The sequence below is a fragment of the Colias philodice genome, chromosome 14 (assembly GCF_061535455.1).
Source record: "Colias philodice isolate Cphi_HAF_F1 chromosome 14, ilColPhil1 Martin Lab GWU primary, whole genome shotgun sequence".
NCBI classification, from domain to species: domain Eukaryota; kingdom Metazoa; phylum Arthropoda; class Insecta; order Lepidoptera; family Pieridae; genus Colias; species Colias philodice.
Window position 1 is genome coordinate 4,935,937 of NC_143099.1, and position 17,387 is coordinate 4,953,323.

Below are 17,387 nucleotides of genomic sequence, written 5' to 3' on the forward strand. Positions count from 1 at the left end.
GGGTTTGTTTTAATTCTAATTCCAGTGAATTTCTAAAAAAAGTAAATAAGTAATTATATCTATTTTTCTAATACTTAGGTGTAATAATGGTATTTATTTTTCTAAGTTATTTATGATTAACCTCACTTTTTGATTGTATTTTTCAATACACTAACACGTGGGTGGAATTATGGTATCAATTTTTTCTAATACTTGAATGTTGATTGTGGTATTTATTTTTCTAAAATTGTATTTAAAGTTAACCTCAGTTTTTGATTGAATTTTTTAAAACACCAACACGTGGGCGTGATCATGTTATTTATTTTTCAAGTTATTTAAGCTTAACCTCTGTCTTAATATGTATATATTATGTACTATGTGCGTCATTAATTTCTGACTGTTTCGAGATTTGGTGCAAAATAAAACAGTGTGTAAATAAAATTAAACAATTGAGTAAAAGTATAATTTCATAGATAACACGTTGAGAAGTTCCCTGTATAAATATATAATATACATATCTTGTATAAATACATACATAATATGCCTATAGATCTTTACTCAATTGTTTTATTTTATTGATTTTTTACAAATTTTATTTACACACTATTTTATTTTGCACCAAATTTCGAAACAGTCAGAAATTAATGACGCACATATTATATATACATACTTACGTTTTAATATAGAATATTTTTTTTATTTTACAACCTTTACAACTTGATCATTAGGAATTTATTACCTCTATTGTTCGAACAAAAATAAGTTACCGACTTTAAGAACGTGCCGACAATGTAAGTACACTATTGTTTCTTAGAAAACATTTTAGGAGTATACGATAATAAATCTATGACTCACGTAAACACGTGTTTGCTTGATTGGTGTCAGGTGTTCAATTATAATTTTATGAATTCAAAATTTATAAGAATAAACCTCAAACTCTCTGTCCAATCAAAATCCGCCTAAGTCGAAATCCTTTATAAGCTGAAAACGGCAGTGGCCGGCGTAAATATTCAAATAGGTAGCGAGGAGCGAAGCGACGAGCATCTTAGGTTAACTTTTGAACTACCGCACGAGCCGAGCGAGCGAAGCGAGCGAGTTGCAGCAGCGGCCGGTGTAAATATTTAAATAGGTAGCGAGGAGCGAAGCGACGAGCATCTTAGGTTAACTTTTGAACTACCGCACGAGCCGAGCGAGCGAAGCGAGCGAATTGCAGCAGCGGCCGGTGTAAATATTTAAATAGGTAGCGAGGAGCGAAGCGACGAGCATCTTAGGTTAACTTTTGAACTACCGCACGAGCCAAGCGAGCGAAGCGAGCGAGTCGCGGCAGTGGCCGGCGTAAATATTCAAATAGGTAGCGAGCAAAGCGAAGCGACGAGCATCTTAGGTTAACTTTTGAACTACCGCACGAGCCGAGCGAGCGAAGCGAGCGAGTTGCAGCAGCAGCCGGTGTAAATATGTAAATAGGTAGCGAGGAGCGAAGCGACGAGCATCTTAGGTTAACTTTTGAACTACCGCACGAGCCGAGCGAGCGAAGCGAGCGAGTTGCAGCAGCGGCCGGTGTAAATATTTAAGTAGGTAGCGACGAGCGTGTGACTAACGTATTTCTTTAATATTGTATATAGTAAATTATTTTTTGAAAAATAAGGACATAAAGAAGTTTCACTTCTTACGTGTGTACTCTAGTACACGCACACATTTTTGTATGATTAACCTCACTTTTTGATTGTATTTTTCAATACACTAACACGTGGGTGGAATTATGGTATCAATTTTTTCTAATACTTGAATGTTGATTGTGGTATTTATTTTTCTAAAATTGTATTTAAAGTTCTAAAATTGTATTTAAAGTTAACCTCAGTTTTTGATTGAATTTTTTAAAACACCAACACGTGGGCGAGATCATGTTATTTATTTTTCAAGTTATTTAAGCTTAACCTCTGTCATAATATGTATATACTATGTGCGTCATTAATTTCTGACTGTTTCGAGATTTCGACATTAGGAATTTATATTTATTACCTCTATTGTTCGAACAAAAATAAGTTACCGCCTTTAAGAACTTGCCGACAATGTAAGTACAGTATTGTTTCTTAGAAAACATTTTAGGAGTATACGATAATAAATCTATGACTCACGTTAACACGTGTTTGCTTGATTGGTGTTCAATTATGGTTTTGTGAATTCAATATTTATATAAGAATAAACCTCAAACTCTTTATGTCCAATCAAAATCCGCCTAAGTCGAAATCCTTTATAAGTTTAAAACTCTATATAACTCGAATTTTTTGGCGTCTCCCTTGGTCTTTTGAACTACCGCATGAGCTGAGCGAGCGAAGCGAGCGAGTCGCGGCAGTGGCCGGCGTAAATATTCAAATAGGTAGCGAGGAGCGAAGCGACGAGCATCTTAGGTTAACTTTTGAACTACCGCACGAGCCGAGCGAGCGAAGCGAGCGAGTTGCAGCAGCGGCCGGTGTAAATATTTAAATAGGTAGCGAGGAGCGAAGCGACGAGCATCTTAGGTTAACTTTTGATTTTTGAACTACCGCACGAGCCGAGCGAGCGAAGCGAGCGAGTTTCAGCAGCGGCTGGTGTAAATATTTAAATAGGTAGCGAGGAGCGAAGCGACGAGCGTGTTAGACTAACGTATTTCTGTAATATTGTATACAAGCTGTGCCGCGCGGTTTCACCCGCGTGGCTATGCTCCTGTTGGTCTTAGCGTGATAATATATAGCCTATATTACTCGTGGATAATGTAGCTTTCGAATGGTGAAAGAATTTTTAAAATCGGTCCAGTAGTTTATGAGCCTATTCATTACAATCAATCAAACAAACAAACAAACAAAGTTTTCCTCTTTATAATATTAGTGTAGATAGTAAATTATTTTTTGAAAAATAAGGTCATAAAGAAGTTTCACTTCTTACGTGTGTACTCTAGTACACGCACACATTTTTTTTTATTTTAAGAACATTGTACATATTTGTTTATTTATACACACAGCTTAGAAATGTAAATATAACTCCCGATGATTATTTCATACAAAATAATGGCTATTCAGCACCACTAAGTAAACCGTCCGTCATCCATCTCATGGGAATTTTACCAAATGGTAAAAAAGTCAGTATAAACGAAGGCATTGAACGAGCCCATCCATCTGTAGGGAATAATGAAAACGTGCCGCCAGAAAAAGCTTACCGAAGCCTCAACGACCAGTTTCACAGGAACAAAACATAAAAACGGACTAAGCAAATCACGGTATCCAAAAAAGATCGCTCGGTCGACTGTAAAAACAGCACTTTTCATATCGCCTGTGGAGCTATTCGAACTAAAACAAACTCAGAGAGCTCAACAATAGGGAAGGAAATGGCCCCCGTAACGCATCAAGTTCGGGATTGCAGCGCACAGACGGGATTCGGTTACCACAAGGGACCATGATATGAGCCATTACGGCTTCACAAAATCACTTTTGCTCCACTTAATATTTACGTCAAATACTTGTAGTAAACATTTTTAAAAGATGCTTCTTTACAAATATAAATTAATTGCTTGTGTTGATTTCTGCTCTGTGGTATGGCTAAAGGACGATATTTTAGCACTAACAGCGCCGTTGGTCAACTAATTAAAAGTGTTAAATTTTAGTTACGGTGGTTCTAGGAAACCTATCTCTAGAGGACTAAAGATGAATATTCTGTCCAACTAGCAAATAAAGCAACGCGACGGTATATTACATACGCAAGCATTATACAAAATTATTTTATACATGACATGTTTTTTTATTATTATTATCTTGAAATTAAAGCCCGAAGGTATTCAAATAAAATAATTTTTTTTTGATTTCTTCATCGTGAAAGACTTGGGTAATTTACACTAAAGTATGAGAACAACTGGGAAAAAATTCCCTTTCGATTTGAACTTAAGGCTGCAGTCTAGCAAAATTGCGTTTTCAACAAGTTATTTGACAATTTTTTCCCGGCTAATGAAATGATAAACTGAATTTTTTTTTCTTGTTTATCAATTAGTGTTATATAAGAAATGCGCGTGAATTTTTTCACATTTATAAAGTTACTTTATGTTACCTTAATCAGGCCTTCAAGATAAGTCTCTTTCCCCCAAAGACATTTCGAGCTAAGTTTGTGCACTCACTACGTTGCAACCGATTACAATTTACACAATCTGATCAGCGCATTATTATCCTTATATAGTCGTTATTAAAAACTGCTAAATACAATTGCCGAAAAACTTATGATTTTCCTAATTAGAACGTTATAAATTCATTAAATTTCCCATTTTTTGCCTTACAAAATCTATTGATACATACTGCTAAAAGTTATTTTTTCCATTAATTTATTCGAGTTGGTTGAAGACCAATGAGTATTAATCCTTTAAAAAATTTTTTTTTTTGAATTTTGATAATTCTTTAAATATTAAAAAAATATTTAAAATAATTAGGAAAAATCCTAGCGAATTTCTTTAGTCGCGCTCCTTGGGCCGGAGCGTTCTGACGTGTGCTCTTCGCTCGATTTTCCTTCATACCGAAGTGAAAGTTGCTCTACTTCATTAAATTTAATATTTTTGTTAATTGATTATTTTTATCTTAGTTTTGTGCAAATATTCGTATTTTTAAACATTTGATTTCGATATGGAAAATAAACGAAAAAAATACGCGTGTAACTACTAGAAAAAAAATTATCTTCGAACATGAAGTTAATGAAACCAAATAGATTGCAAAGGTGATTGGCAACAATTTCTTTATTTTACGGAGTGTCAGTAAAGGGATGTATATTTCTTTAAAGCTCATAAATTTTCTTATAATATAATTTTTAAAGTGAATCTTTTATTACATCGTCTCAAACTTTTTGGTCTGTGTAACGCATGTCGCGTGTATCGCGGCTGCCGAGTAGGTAGGTATACCTACTCGGCAGCCGACCGACACGCGACATGCGCTACACAAAGCAGTGTTCGGAACCGTTCAAACAGTTTCACTTTTACCGTGGTTTCATAAAACCACACAACATTTTTTTTTGAAGTTCCAAAAATGTTTATTTTTCGTTTGAGAAATACGAAATATAATATAAACTTGTATTGAGAACTTGAACTTCCCAAGTTCATCCGGGGAAATCCCCAAGGAAAATGATTTATTTACTCCAAAATTATATGCCGAGGTGTTTTAATTTTTTCTTCTAGTCATTTTCAACGTAGCGGCATGTTGTTTGATTATTAATTTTGTAACTTAAATACAGGATGTTGGTTTTATATTCTGATCTTACAGACGCGCTGACAAATTTAGTCCGCCATTTCTAGTTTAGTCCACCAACTCTAAGTACCAATATTAAAACGAATGGATTATCATCACATCATCAAAACTCAGATGTAATGGACGATCACAATAACATAGAAAATTCAGTGGGTGTTGAGAACTAAACAAACACAAGTAACAGAGACGCGAAGAATAAAAAAAGAGGACGAAAACGATAATTCGTTGATGCTTTCCCTTTTCGACGTATTGTTAGGGTACATCACCAATCTGCAAAAAACAAAACTGATGATTCCCAATTGCTGATTAAAAATGAAAAACAAATAATCGACAACAGTGGTGAAAATTTGCTGATCACAATGAAACATCCTTCAGTGGTAGCAGATTTACTCATTTAAAATGTATCGGTGAACAGCGTAAAGGAGAGGAGGACAGGAAAACATTATGAATGTGGATGGTGGATTGTATACAGGGTGTAATCGATAAGTATGTGCAGGCGATTATGACGTTATTATTGCAGGTATCAAAAAACTTAAAACTGATATCGAAATTACTTTACCTAATGAGCAAAATGACAATAATAACTTTTTAAAAGTATAACGAGAAATATCTAAAAAATTTACTTTATACACTCCCGTATCAAAAAGGGAAAATGGGACTAGTAGAAGTTAAATGTCTAATTCCGGCAAAAGACATGAATGCGGTAGATGCAGTTAAAAATAAAAAAAATAATATTTGAAATACAATGCAAAAAATAACACTTTTTTCATAGATAAGAATCATGACTATTTTTTCCAAATTCAGGGACAACTAAACGTTGCAGAAGCAGAAGTCTGCTTATTTGCTGTTTGGACTGGAGTGAATCATTCGTTAAAAATAGAATATATAAAAAAGTATGTAACGTTTAGGCAAAATAAAATGATGGACCATTATCAAGATTTTACATAAATTGCCTACTTTCAGAATTGATTGATTCGAGACTTCAGCATTCGATGCCCATCAAGGACCCATCCTATATCATTCAAGCGATTGAAAAAAAAAGAGATAAATCCAGTGCAACCGATAAAGCATCAGAATGCTAGCAAAAGATTTATTAGGTTTATCAATATAAATCTATATATTATACATAATATAATAAATCTGTAGAAGACGCGAAGACCGACATCCGCGCGGACGGAGTCGCGGGTGGAAGCTAGTCAGAAATAAATATCTTTGGTTTTCATTTGCGTATTTTTCTATTTTATAATTTTTTAACACAATCATTATTTTTTTTTTATGATTTATTCCATTCTAATACCAAAAACTAATACCACTGGTATTTGTTTCAACTCATATTTTTTTCTATTCCGAACGGATACCACTTTTTAAATAATTTAATTTAATGTACGAACGAATACCAACAACTTGAATTTGGTACAGTCAGCGCAGTCAAACCTAATCAAAGTAAATTTGTTTTTAACCGACTTCAAAAAAAAGGAGGAGGTTATCAATTCGGCCGGTATGTTTTTTTTTTTTATTTTTTTTTATGTATGTACACCGATTACTCCATGGTTTCTGAACCGATTTACGTGATTCTTTTTTTGTTCGATGCGGGATGGTGTCGAATTGGTCCCATAAAAATTTTATTCGGATAGGCCCAGTAGTTTTTATTTTATGAGCATTTTTGTCTGTATTTGTAAATGTTGCAAGTGCAAGTTTGAAGTCGGTTATTTTTAACGCAGTTATTATTAAAATTTGATGTGTTTGACTTGTTCAATATTTTTATGTAATCGTAATATAATGCTTTAAACTTTCCAAATTCACATTGCTATGTAAGTGATGAATGACTGATTTGATTATACAAAAAGTTGATTTTCTGTGATATTTTATAATTGTTAGATTTAAAGTGATTTATTTTTGTTAAAAATTTACCTGACATAGTTGTTATGAGATAGGTAGACGTGAATAATTACGTACCTGTCTAATAATAACTATGTCAGATAAATTTCAATATAAATTAAGAGTTAATTTTTTGAGATATTTTGTAATTTTTAGATTGTAAGTAAATTCTTCCTGTTTGATGTTTTTGCAAAAAAAATATTATACAGGTATAGAGAGGAACTAAAATTATATTAAAGTTAATTATTTAAGTGATATTTTATCATTGAACAAGACGTTTGCTAACAAAATTTGATTTTTTTGGAGTTATCTGTTTTTTTTTTCAATTAAAGGTCTTATATTTACATACAAAGCATTTTTACTGACTGTACCTTATATCTTTGAACTTGTTTTGGTATTAGTTTAAACAATGGTATCGGTTCGGAATAGAAAAAAAATATGAGTTGAAACAAATACCAGTGGTATTAGTTTTTGGTATTAGAATGGAATAAATCTTTTTTATTATATACAAAATTTTTTTATCCGTTTTATTAGTTAAACTGAACAACTTTCACTAAGAAACTTAGGTCGAAAAAAATGTATAGAGTTATGCATTTTGTATGGAAAGCTTATTTTTTTTATATTTCGTCCAAATTTCTTTGTAAAAGTTGATCAGTTATATAAACATGAAGTTGAAGATATCAATAGAAAGTATTCGCAAATTTTGTGTACTGATAAAAAAAAATCACCCGGTGTGATTTTCACGAAAATTGTTTCAAATTGTCATTTTTGGTACTTATTACGAATATTAAATTATGCATACGAATGATTTAATTTTTAAAAATTAAGTGGAGCAACTTTCCCTTAGTACATTTGTATTATTTACATATAGGATGACAGGATGCATTTGTTTGCACTACTAGACCAAGCCCTTAAATATTTTTCTCTTCGGCCCTTTTAAAAAAAAATTAAATTTCCTTTACAATCATAATGTCATTAGCAAGGTCGATACTTGTGCTGTATAAAACATTAAAGGTAAATTGAACCCTTAAACAAGCCTCTTGACACAATTAGATCAGTTGTTACAAACCAATCATAGAATGGAACTATCCAAAGCCCGCGCGTGTATTGAACAAAAGGTTTCCGCATGCAAAGTTACAATCGAAGCGAAACACAATAACAGACGTCCTTTCCTTCACTCTTACACACTTTGTATAGTTCTGTCTCTGATGCCTTTCCGAAGGGAGATACTATCGACTGGGATGACAGTTCTAACGCGGATTCAATTCAATACAATTGCCAATGGTATGGCTGTTGTGTTATAGTAAATGAAAAGTCTGTGCTTCATTTCTCTTCAATGTGACACAAATGACTATCTAATGCCCAGAGTACTACAGAGATATTCGATTATAGTCTTTATTTGAAATGAAAAAGTGAAATTGCATTTGAGATGTTTCATGATTACAGAGTGAACCGGACAAGGAAAAATATTGTTCTATAGTAAGTAATAGTAAGGAAAACGGTAAAAATATTTTAAAAGGATAGAAAAGTTAAAGCTTTAATTTCATTTAAAAGATACTTAAACAACTTATTCTCATCTCAGTAATTAGTTAAGAAACTATTTTAATGTTATAGCTGTAAATAATTTAGCATGAAAATAAAGAATAAATAACTTATACAGTTTTTCTCATAAAATAAATTATTATTCCTGCAACATCCAAAGCCGGCTAATGGTTTCTGTACGCTCTTATACAAAGTATTTCTCTGAAATCATTTCTCTTCCATTTTAATGCCATGAGATTCAAATAAGAGAGAATTATTATTTAAAACCTGATTTTTTAGAAAGTTTAATATAAAAAGTTATTGAAGTAAAACTTCTTTAGCCGCGTTGAAAGTAAAATTTCAAGATCACGTCATGGCAATACCGTCAGGTCATGGAGTAAGGCGACGATTTTGGTATCTTTGAAACTTGCCTAAGAAGTTTCACTTCTGACACGTGTTCTCGGCACACACGCTCTTTTTTATATTTTGATAAACGAATGTAAATATGATAGAGCATTGTTTTTAAATTATCAGTGTTGTATTTGAATCTACGCATAGTACATAGCACATCATAATAATAATTAAAGCGATTCATAATAATTTGTTATATATACGGTTATTTTTCCTCATCGCTGTTTACAGTGTTTATAGCTTCATATCTTTATCAAATCTTACGCTTTTTTCCAGTCCAAATCTAACGTCTTATTTTCCTCAACCAGCGTTATTACTTTAAAATTTGTCACTCACATCGAAATTCAATTGACCGATCCATAAATCATATCAGGAAATAATCAGACGCCATTGCAAGTAATTTTAATCGCTTCGTCGAGGAAGTTCCAATGATCATTTATCAACGTCCACCCAGTCTTAGGGAACGCCTCTGAACGTCGAGTGCCATTTATGACATTTAATGTTAAAGTTTTATATAGATAATAATAATTGTTTACAGTAGAGAAGGTGATATGGTTGTCAAGACAATGTTTACTTTAGGTTGTTGATAAGCTTTTTTTTTTCTTTGAAGTCACATTAGCTTTTTACTTTTCGGGCTATCACGATATTGTGAATAGATTAATAGGTAGCAAAGGAAAAGTTGTCAATCATTTGTAGTAATTAACTGAGGTGATTAATACGCAAATGCAATAATTTTGTTAGGACACAGACAATCTATGACGCAGCACAAAAATCAATTTATACACCCTAATCCCTATCCCATTTTATAACCACAATACTTCATGTACCTATTATTATTGATAGTAGGACAATGTTTCACATATAAATATGAGCTTTCTCATTTGTCAATGCTTAATTAATTAATAAAACCATATAACAGATGTAAATAATTGGATTAACGGTCGTTAACCTTTGACACAAAAGCCGAGTAAGATCTTTAACATCCCAACACATAAACTACGTAAATCAGTATTTTACGATGCGTCATAATAATAATGTTTTGGCAAGCAGCCGCCAGTAATTTCTAACGATATTCATAGAGCGTATGATTAAAAAATAATCTTCTTTAATGTCGGCTTTATCCTCAAAACGTAATATGATTTTGTTGGAGAATTCTTTCACAAATCGATCAGATGCTATCGAGCGACTTTATTATTTCTATACTCTATTTAGGTAGATAGAAGTAAGTTTCTAGGATTTCCATGTAGTACCTAATACAGCTTAAAAATAAAAATTTTAATTAATTTTAATATTTTCAAAAATAAAGAAAAGGCGTAATGTAACAAAGAAATGGAAATAGGAAATGAAATGAATAAAGTATGTATACCTAATGATAATACATTTAGGTACTTACATATTTTTTTATAATATTAACTACATATTATTTTAACAATGATATCCCTGAACTTCCGAAGCAAAAACTGGTTGAATCCATTTTTGCGGAATCCGAAAATATCAAATGCCTCTACATTTAAAATAATTTGGAAAATCCAAAAGTGCACGCCTCATAATTTTTTTTAATAAATATTTATTAATTATTATTTTTGTTTATTTAATAACAATTAAACCACATCGAATCAGACCCTGAAAAATGAAAGGGTTCTATTCCTGAGCATACTCAAGCGTAAGAGAAAAAAAAAGACTCGATTAGTAAAGTATTTCGGTCGCTATCGTGTTAACAAGAAAAAGGATCCGCACATACAGACACACGGACGTCCAAGACAGAACTTTTTTAAACTGTTTTTTAACTAGTTTAAATAACAAAAATGACATCAAAAATATCATGAACGTTAAAAATAGTGTTTTTTCTTAATATGTGTGTGTATGTATTATCTTACAAGTGCAATGTATGATACATAAAGACATTTTAAGTTTGAAAAATCAGATGTTTTGCGCGAAGTGACAGTAGTACCCACCTCAACGCTTCGCTTATGAGGCGTGCAATTGTACATCTTCTATCTGAATACGAGTAACTGATGATTGATCGTTTGGTGTAATGGCTATTCCAGCTTCTAGAGCTCAGAATAATACAGTACTTTATTGGTCTGAGTTTTCAAAATACAACACAATCCTTTGCAATCTAATCGACCCATTTTCAAAACAATCACATTGTAATTAGATATTATTACCAAAATGTGAAGTTATAATTGTTTTTATAGAATTCAAGACTTGAAAGATAATAATTAATCATTATTCTAGAAAGTAAATATCACCAAATAGGAGTTCATAAGTAGGATTAGATACGCTTTCGAAAAATTCAATCTAAAAAATAAATACGTTCATGAACTAGACGTCAATCTGTCTGGCAACTACGAAAAACTTGGCGGGCTTTTTGTAGACTTACGCTTTTTAATTAATTATCTAGCTAAAGTATACCTATATTGTTGACACACTCGGAGCAATTAATGACACAAGAGATGCACTGACAGAGACGGATGGGTGTTGCTATATCGTCCACGGCGACAATTTATTGATGGCAACTCGCGGATACCACTAATTAATTAGGTTTCGCTTTATTGCGTAATTACAGTAAAATTAGAGTGCAGAGTATTAACAATTTTATTACTATAAGCTATAATCAATACCGCAGATACGCATCGCTGCTGCTGAATGCTATTCAATATTTATAACATAAAAAGGCATTAAATAGGCTTGATACCTTTTAAACGATATGAAACACGAAAGCGTCATTCAGATGTGTGCTATGTTTTAATACTTTATGATATAAAACAAATAAGTACCTAACACCTCAAATTTTGTACGAGGAAAACTTATAAATATTTTTTTTTTCGGAAAAGCAAACTTAATTAGCATCATTGCACAAACTTGATTGATGTTTTTTCATGTCATACATACATAATAACATATTATGTTGTATCTGCCTGACATAAGTGCTACATAATATTTTGTATGACGGTAAAATCCTTATAATAAATTCATATAGCTCTTTGAAGATGGTAATGCATTAACATAAATACGAGAAATCTTAAGTACAAACATTAGTAGTGGGGAGATAAATAATTTGTATAACATGCTAGATACCTAGATAAAAATATGTTGAAAGGCATCCAATAACTTTTAGTTCCCTAAAATCGCTTTCTACTTATGGATTATGCAAATTAGTTTATGTTATCAGTTTTGTTGAACGCAATATACGTCAATGTGATTTATTTTTCTTCCTGAAAAGCTATATTGCTCAGAATGCCGTCAATATTACCTACAGCTACGCTGCAAAAATTCTATATTCATGTCATAGAATATGGCCTCACTTGGCCTCAATAAACTTATCCAGACATTTTGATTAAAATCAGGTGCTATTTGTTATACTAGTTATATATTACGGTTCGATAGTTGTTATTACATACAATATTATTTTGGTAAAAAAACTATTAGCAAATCTTTGTACAAAAATTTGACTTTGGTAAGTAGGTAAATACAACTATCCTAGCCAAAGTGAAATCACGGCGAAATTACCAAAATGTATCCAAATGATTTATTTTATTTATTTAATCACGCTTTATTTCCCTAGATAAATTGCAAATACCAAGTTAAGTTTTTAAAAGTAACAAAAAATATCGTCACATAATTCAGTAAAAAAAGTTGAAAGTTCATACACACAAGTGTCTATTTTGTACAAAATTACCAGCCGTTAAATTAATTGTAATTCTGTTAAGACTCTTGACGGAATTTTAATTAAAAATTACAAACACCGTCCCATCTCGCAATTAAGGAAGCAAATATTTTCCTCTTTTTTATGGAAATAAATATTTTTAAACGAACGTAGGTATTTAAATGGGAACTATTCAAAAACTTATCTTTATTAAGCTACATCCTAGAAAATAGAGGTATGCTGAGCTAGAGAATGTGTTAAATGAACGTTTTTTTTTTATTGAAAATATTTTTTTCTAGTACTTAACTAATTATTTTTTATTTTTCATAAAAAAACATTTTCATTGTTTTGAATATCTAACATCTGCTCTACAAAACTGTATATAGCTATTCTAAAAGGTTGTAAGAAGAGTTAGTTTCTGTCTAATCCTAACTGTATCCTAACTCAGTTTATTTAGACGTAATAATATTATATCAATAAGTTTTTAGTATTTTATTCTCAAAATATCATCTACCTTTGCTAATAAAGATAAGAAAATAAAGATTTCTTTTTGGCAAATTGTATTTCAATTCATTTATCATTGTCTGATAAAATAACATACCGTAAAAGAAATGGATAAAAAAGTCAGAACGATAACCTACTTAAAAGTTGTAAGCAGGGCATTGTTAAATGAGATTAATCAAGTGATTGCCGTGTTAAAACAAGAACAAAGCAAGAGAAAACAAGACAATTGAAGGAGATTTACGAAGGCGCACGTTAAATAAATGCCTGCATCAACTTAGATTCGTTAGAGCGTAAATCTTGCCCGCATCTTGAAGTAATGTCTTTCGTAGTAAAAGCCTCCATAGGGCTGTCGAGGGCTTGTAAATTACCCGCTACACTATTTCAGTAGTAAATTTTAAAGCGGAATAAAGCAACACAATATCTTAAATACACTTCTGTCTACACAATTAAATCTTTTGTAGTCAGTCGGTTTCAAAGCGAACGCTTTATCTGTACTGAAAGAAACGACCTCAACGCTACCACTAGATTGGCTAAAAGCAAAATGTGAAAAGCTTCTTAACACTAATTACTTATTAACTGACCAAAATATAACTTTTCAAAGATCGAGTGGTAAAGTTTTAAAATAATTTGTCATTGTAATAGCAACCCTATTTGCCTGAGGCTAGGGAGGAGCGAGGGGGCGACGCGGACGCTCAGGTGAAGCGTTGTCGGTGAAATTTTTAAGAGCTCTAAGGTATTTTTATTAGATCTGTGCAGAGATAAAAGATAGTCGTTTGGAAATTTTTCGTTTACATTCGAAAAAAATTAAATCACAATGTGGTTTAAAAGTTTTTCGGTCTTTTGTATTCGAATAAATAAATGATTGTGGATATTTTCTTTATTGTGAATATTTTTCGGAAATGCATGAACAAAATTGAAGCTAATAATGATACTACATTGTCTGTACAGTGTACACTATACATACAATAACATCAAGTTATTTTCCACGCCAAAATCAAATCTAGTTAATCAAAGTATCTATAGCTACTGCTATGGTAATATTTGATGATTGTCAATTAAATCAAATGGACTATGATATGTTACAAGGAAGCAGTATTAAGTACTACGTACATCATAATAGATTCTATTCGTATGGTGTTATGTAGTGTTTTGTTTATACTGAAATAATCTTAAGAAATAAACAACACAATTGAAATATGGAAAAATAAAATTGATACTAGCTTTAACAAAAGGAAATTACAAATTCAGATAGTAATTCATTTTTTTCTTTCCTTTTAATATCAAAAATGTAGACGGTCTCCAAAAGTTCAAAAAGCTCCTATTAGATAGTGTTTTCGAGCGCCACTCCCGCGAAATTGTGACTAGGCTACGTTTAGGATTCAACAGTTAATCGAATGCGAATGTAATTTCGGCTTCTAATTAAAATACAATAAAAACACTCTTTGACATGCTAATAAAGCGCCAATTACGCGTCCGCAACTGAGCGCTATCTTGATACTCGTAATTCCCTTTTCAATCGAATTGGTACCGAGTATCGATTCGAATTAATATGCATCATTCGAGTGGTTGTATAACGAATGATAACGATGGAAACTCATTAGATCGATGAGAATTCGAAATATTCCAACGAGACATGAACGACAATTATAAGGGAACAAATGATCACTTCAACGAACTCCTAATGGTGAAAAGCGAAAACGCCTAAATTGTTAAACTTCAAAATGTTCAAGTTTATCGTGTGCTTAGTGTTTGATAACGCTCATGCATTTTTTTACTGAAGAAGTAAATATAACAATTAGCTCTACGTAACAGTACATAAAATAGTTGATACCTACATATTATTATGTAGAATAATTGTAGACACTTTTTTATCATACATCGTTTAAATTAAGTATACTAAAATTTAGTATATGTTATTTACTATTTTAATACGCACATATATAAGAGTGGGAAGCAATTCATATAGATTATATACGACTATGCCCTTTAAAAAAAATTATAGAGCTCCCGCTGAAATAGAAAAAAAATGCGATAAAGCTCATATAGAAATTATATTTATTTATAAACTTGAATAGGCACATTATTGTACATTTTGCGTTATCCTCATTAGTACTTAATTATCCTATATTATATTTAAACACAATTTGAGTATTTTAACAAGCTAATATTTGAAAAACTTAACAAAGATCATAAATAATAAATTTTTAAGTGGAACTACGGCGTTCAACAGAAGCATTCAATGAGTATAAAATAAATTTTATGGGCTTTCAGTGTCCAATTCTCGTAGACCGAAGTTATAAAATGGAATAGGGAAAAGTTAAGAAGTTGCTTTATGGCAAGTTAGAAGAATGTCATCATTTGGTCTCTACAAGCGTTGGGCGGAGACAGCCTTTGAAATAGAGCGAAAAATTCTCCTCAATGTGCTAATGCAAAAAGCACTTTAATGAAAACTGGGTAGGTCCATAATCACTTGTACCGATATGAAAACTTTCAAGAATAAATTTTCATTACTTTCGCAGTATCATAACAAAGTTGTAGCACCAACAATTTTATGTATTAAAAAAAATTATAAACACAGCGTAAATAAATCTTAGGATATTATATTGAACTTAAATAAGAAAGAGTTGATGAAAACGAAACGACGCGGTTCATCTAAAACCGAATTCAAAGTTACAAGTCTTTAGAAGCGCCTGAGGTTTAAATTTCCTCACATACTCACGCTAAAACGTAAGTAATTAATTACTCGAGATAATATATAAAGTTTAAAACTCTTAATTACTTTACAAACTAAATGTATAAGAAGAACTTTTAATAATTACAATATTGGTCATAAATAACAAAAGTTTCAAAAACTTACCTAGAATTTGATCTTTTCGACGAGTCGTGTTTCTTCCCACCTTGAAGATTTGGAAGATCTTTCTGTCTCTTTTTCGTCTCTCTCCAAATCTTGTAATATAATATACACATAACTGTCACTGGCACATAAAACGCCGCGATAGCCGTCCCGAATGTAATAAACTGATTAGTCTCTATAAACTGAATGTAACACTCATTTGGCGGCACTTTCCTCTCACCGTCTATATACGGCCAGGCGTAAATCCACGGCGGCCACAGCAATAAGCTGAATCCCCACGCACCCCCGATCATCACCGTGGCGCGACGTGTAGTCCTTTTGGCTCTATACGTTAACGGTCTCGTTACACTGAAGTACCTATCGAAACTTATAATAAGAAGGTTCAGCACTGACGCGTTGGACGCGAGATAGTCTAGCGCGAGCCACGTGTCGCAGACGTGCGGGCCGAGCGGCCAGTAGCCGTAGATGGTGAACATCGTGAAGAGGGGCATCGATATCAAGCCGACGGCGAAGTCGGCGACCGCCAGCGAGAACAGGAAGTAGTTGCTAATCGTCTGCAGCTGCTTGTCGATCTTGAAGCTGATCATAACCAAGGAGTTGCCGACGACGGTGAGCACGGAGAGGACGCTGGCGATGATTGCGATGATGATCTTCTGGACGAGGCTGTAGGGGCTGGTGGGGAGGTCGGGGCCGAGCGCCAGGTCTGTTAGGTTAGCTGTGTCGTTGGAAGCGATGAGCATGTCGTCAACTCGGCGAGCCGACGGCCCCCGCTCTGCCGCGGCTCGTACGCCCACCGTCAATGGGCACACCTGCTGGACAACAAAATTTTACATTTAATACAGAAGAGACATACTGTATAATTCAACTGTTATTATTCAACAAAAAATGTACATTATATTTTCCACATCTTTTATGAATTGAGCGTTCGTCGTATAGAAGTCACTAGAAGTGCAACTGATAAATAAGCTATTATTTACTTTAATTGCACTCAAATCATAGCGTACGCTTATGGCCAACGTTGTCACTTACATAAACGACAAATTACACACATTCATGAATTAAACACAGACATAATATATAACTACTCCAGTCTCCAAACATCAAAGTTACGTAACTAATCTAACATTATTTCACTACAAACGGATTCTGTAACAACAGTTGTTAAATCAATACAACGCTTGCTTGTCTTCATATACAGATGGCGTTATAGAAACAGAGCGTGTTTTATAAGCCTGGGACTAAATAATTGAGCGCCAAATACTAACTCTAACATACACGCGATATCTTAAACATTATGGGGCCTATCGATCAAACTATGACATGGAAAGATGACACCCAA

General features: G+C 32.7%; 1 protein-coding gene across 1 annotated transcript in view; it reads right to left on the reverse strand.

Moving 5' to 3' along the window:
* mAChR-A (muscarinic Acetylcholine Receptor, A-type) overlaps positions 1-16,929 on the reverse strand; it is a 29,439-nt gene extending 12,510 nt beyond the window's left edge. The window contains exon 1 of the mRNA XM_089703278.1: positions 16,052-16,929. Within this exon, the coding sequence (XP_089559404.1) occupies positions 16,052-16,788 (737 nt within the window). The 5' untranslated portion in view covers positions 16,789-16,929. The remainder of the gene's footprint in view (positions 1-16,051) is intronic.
* Positions 16,930-17,387: the final 458 nt, after the last annotated feature.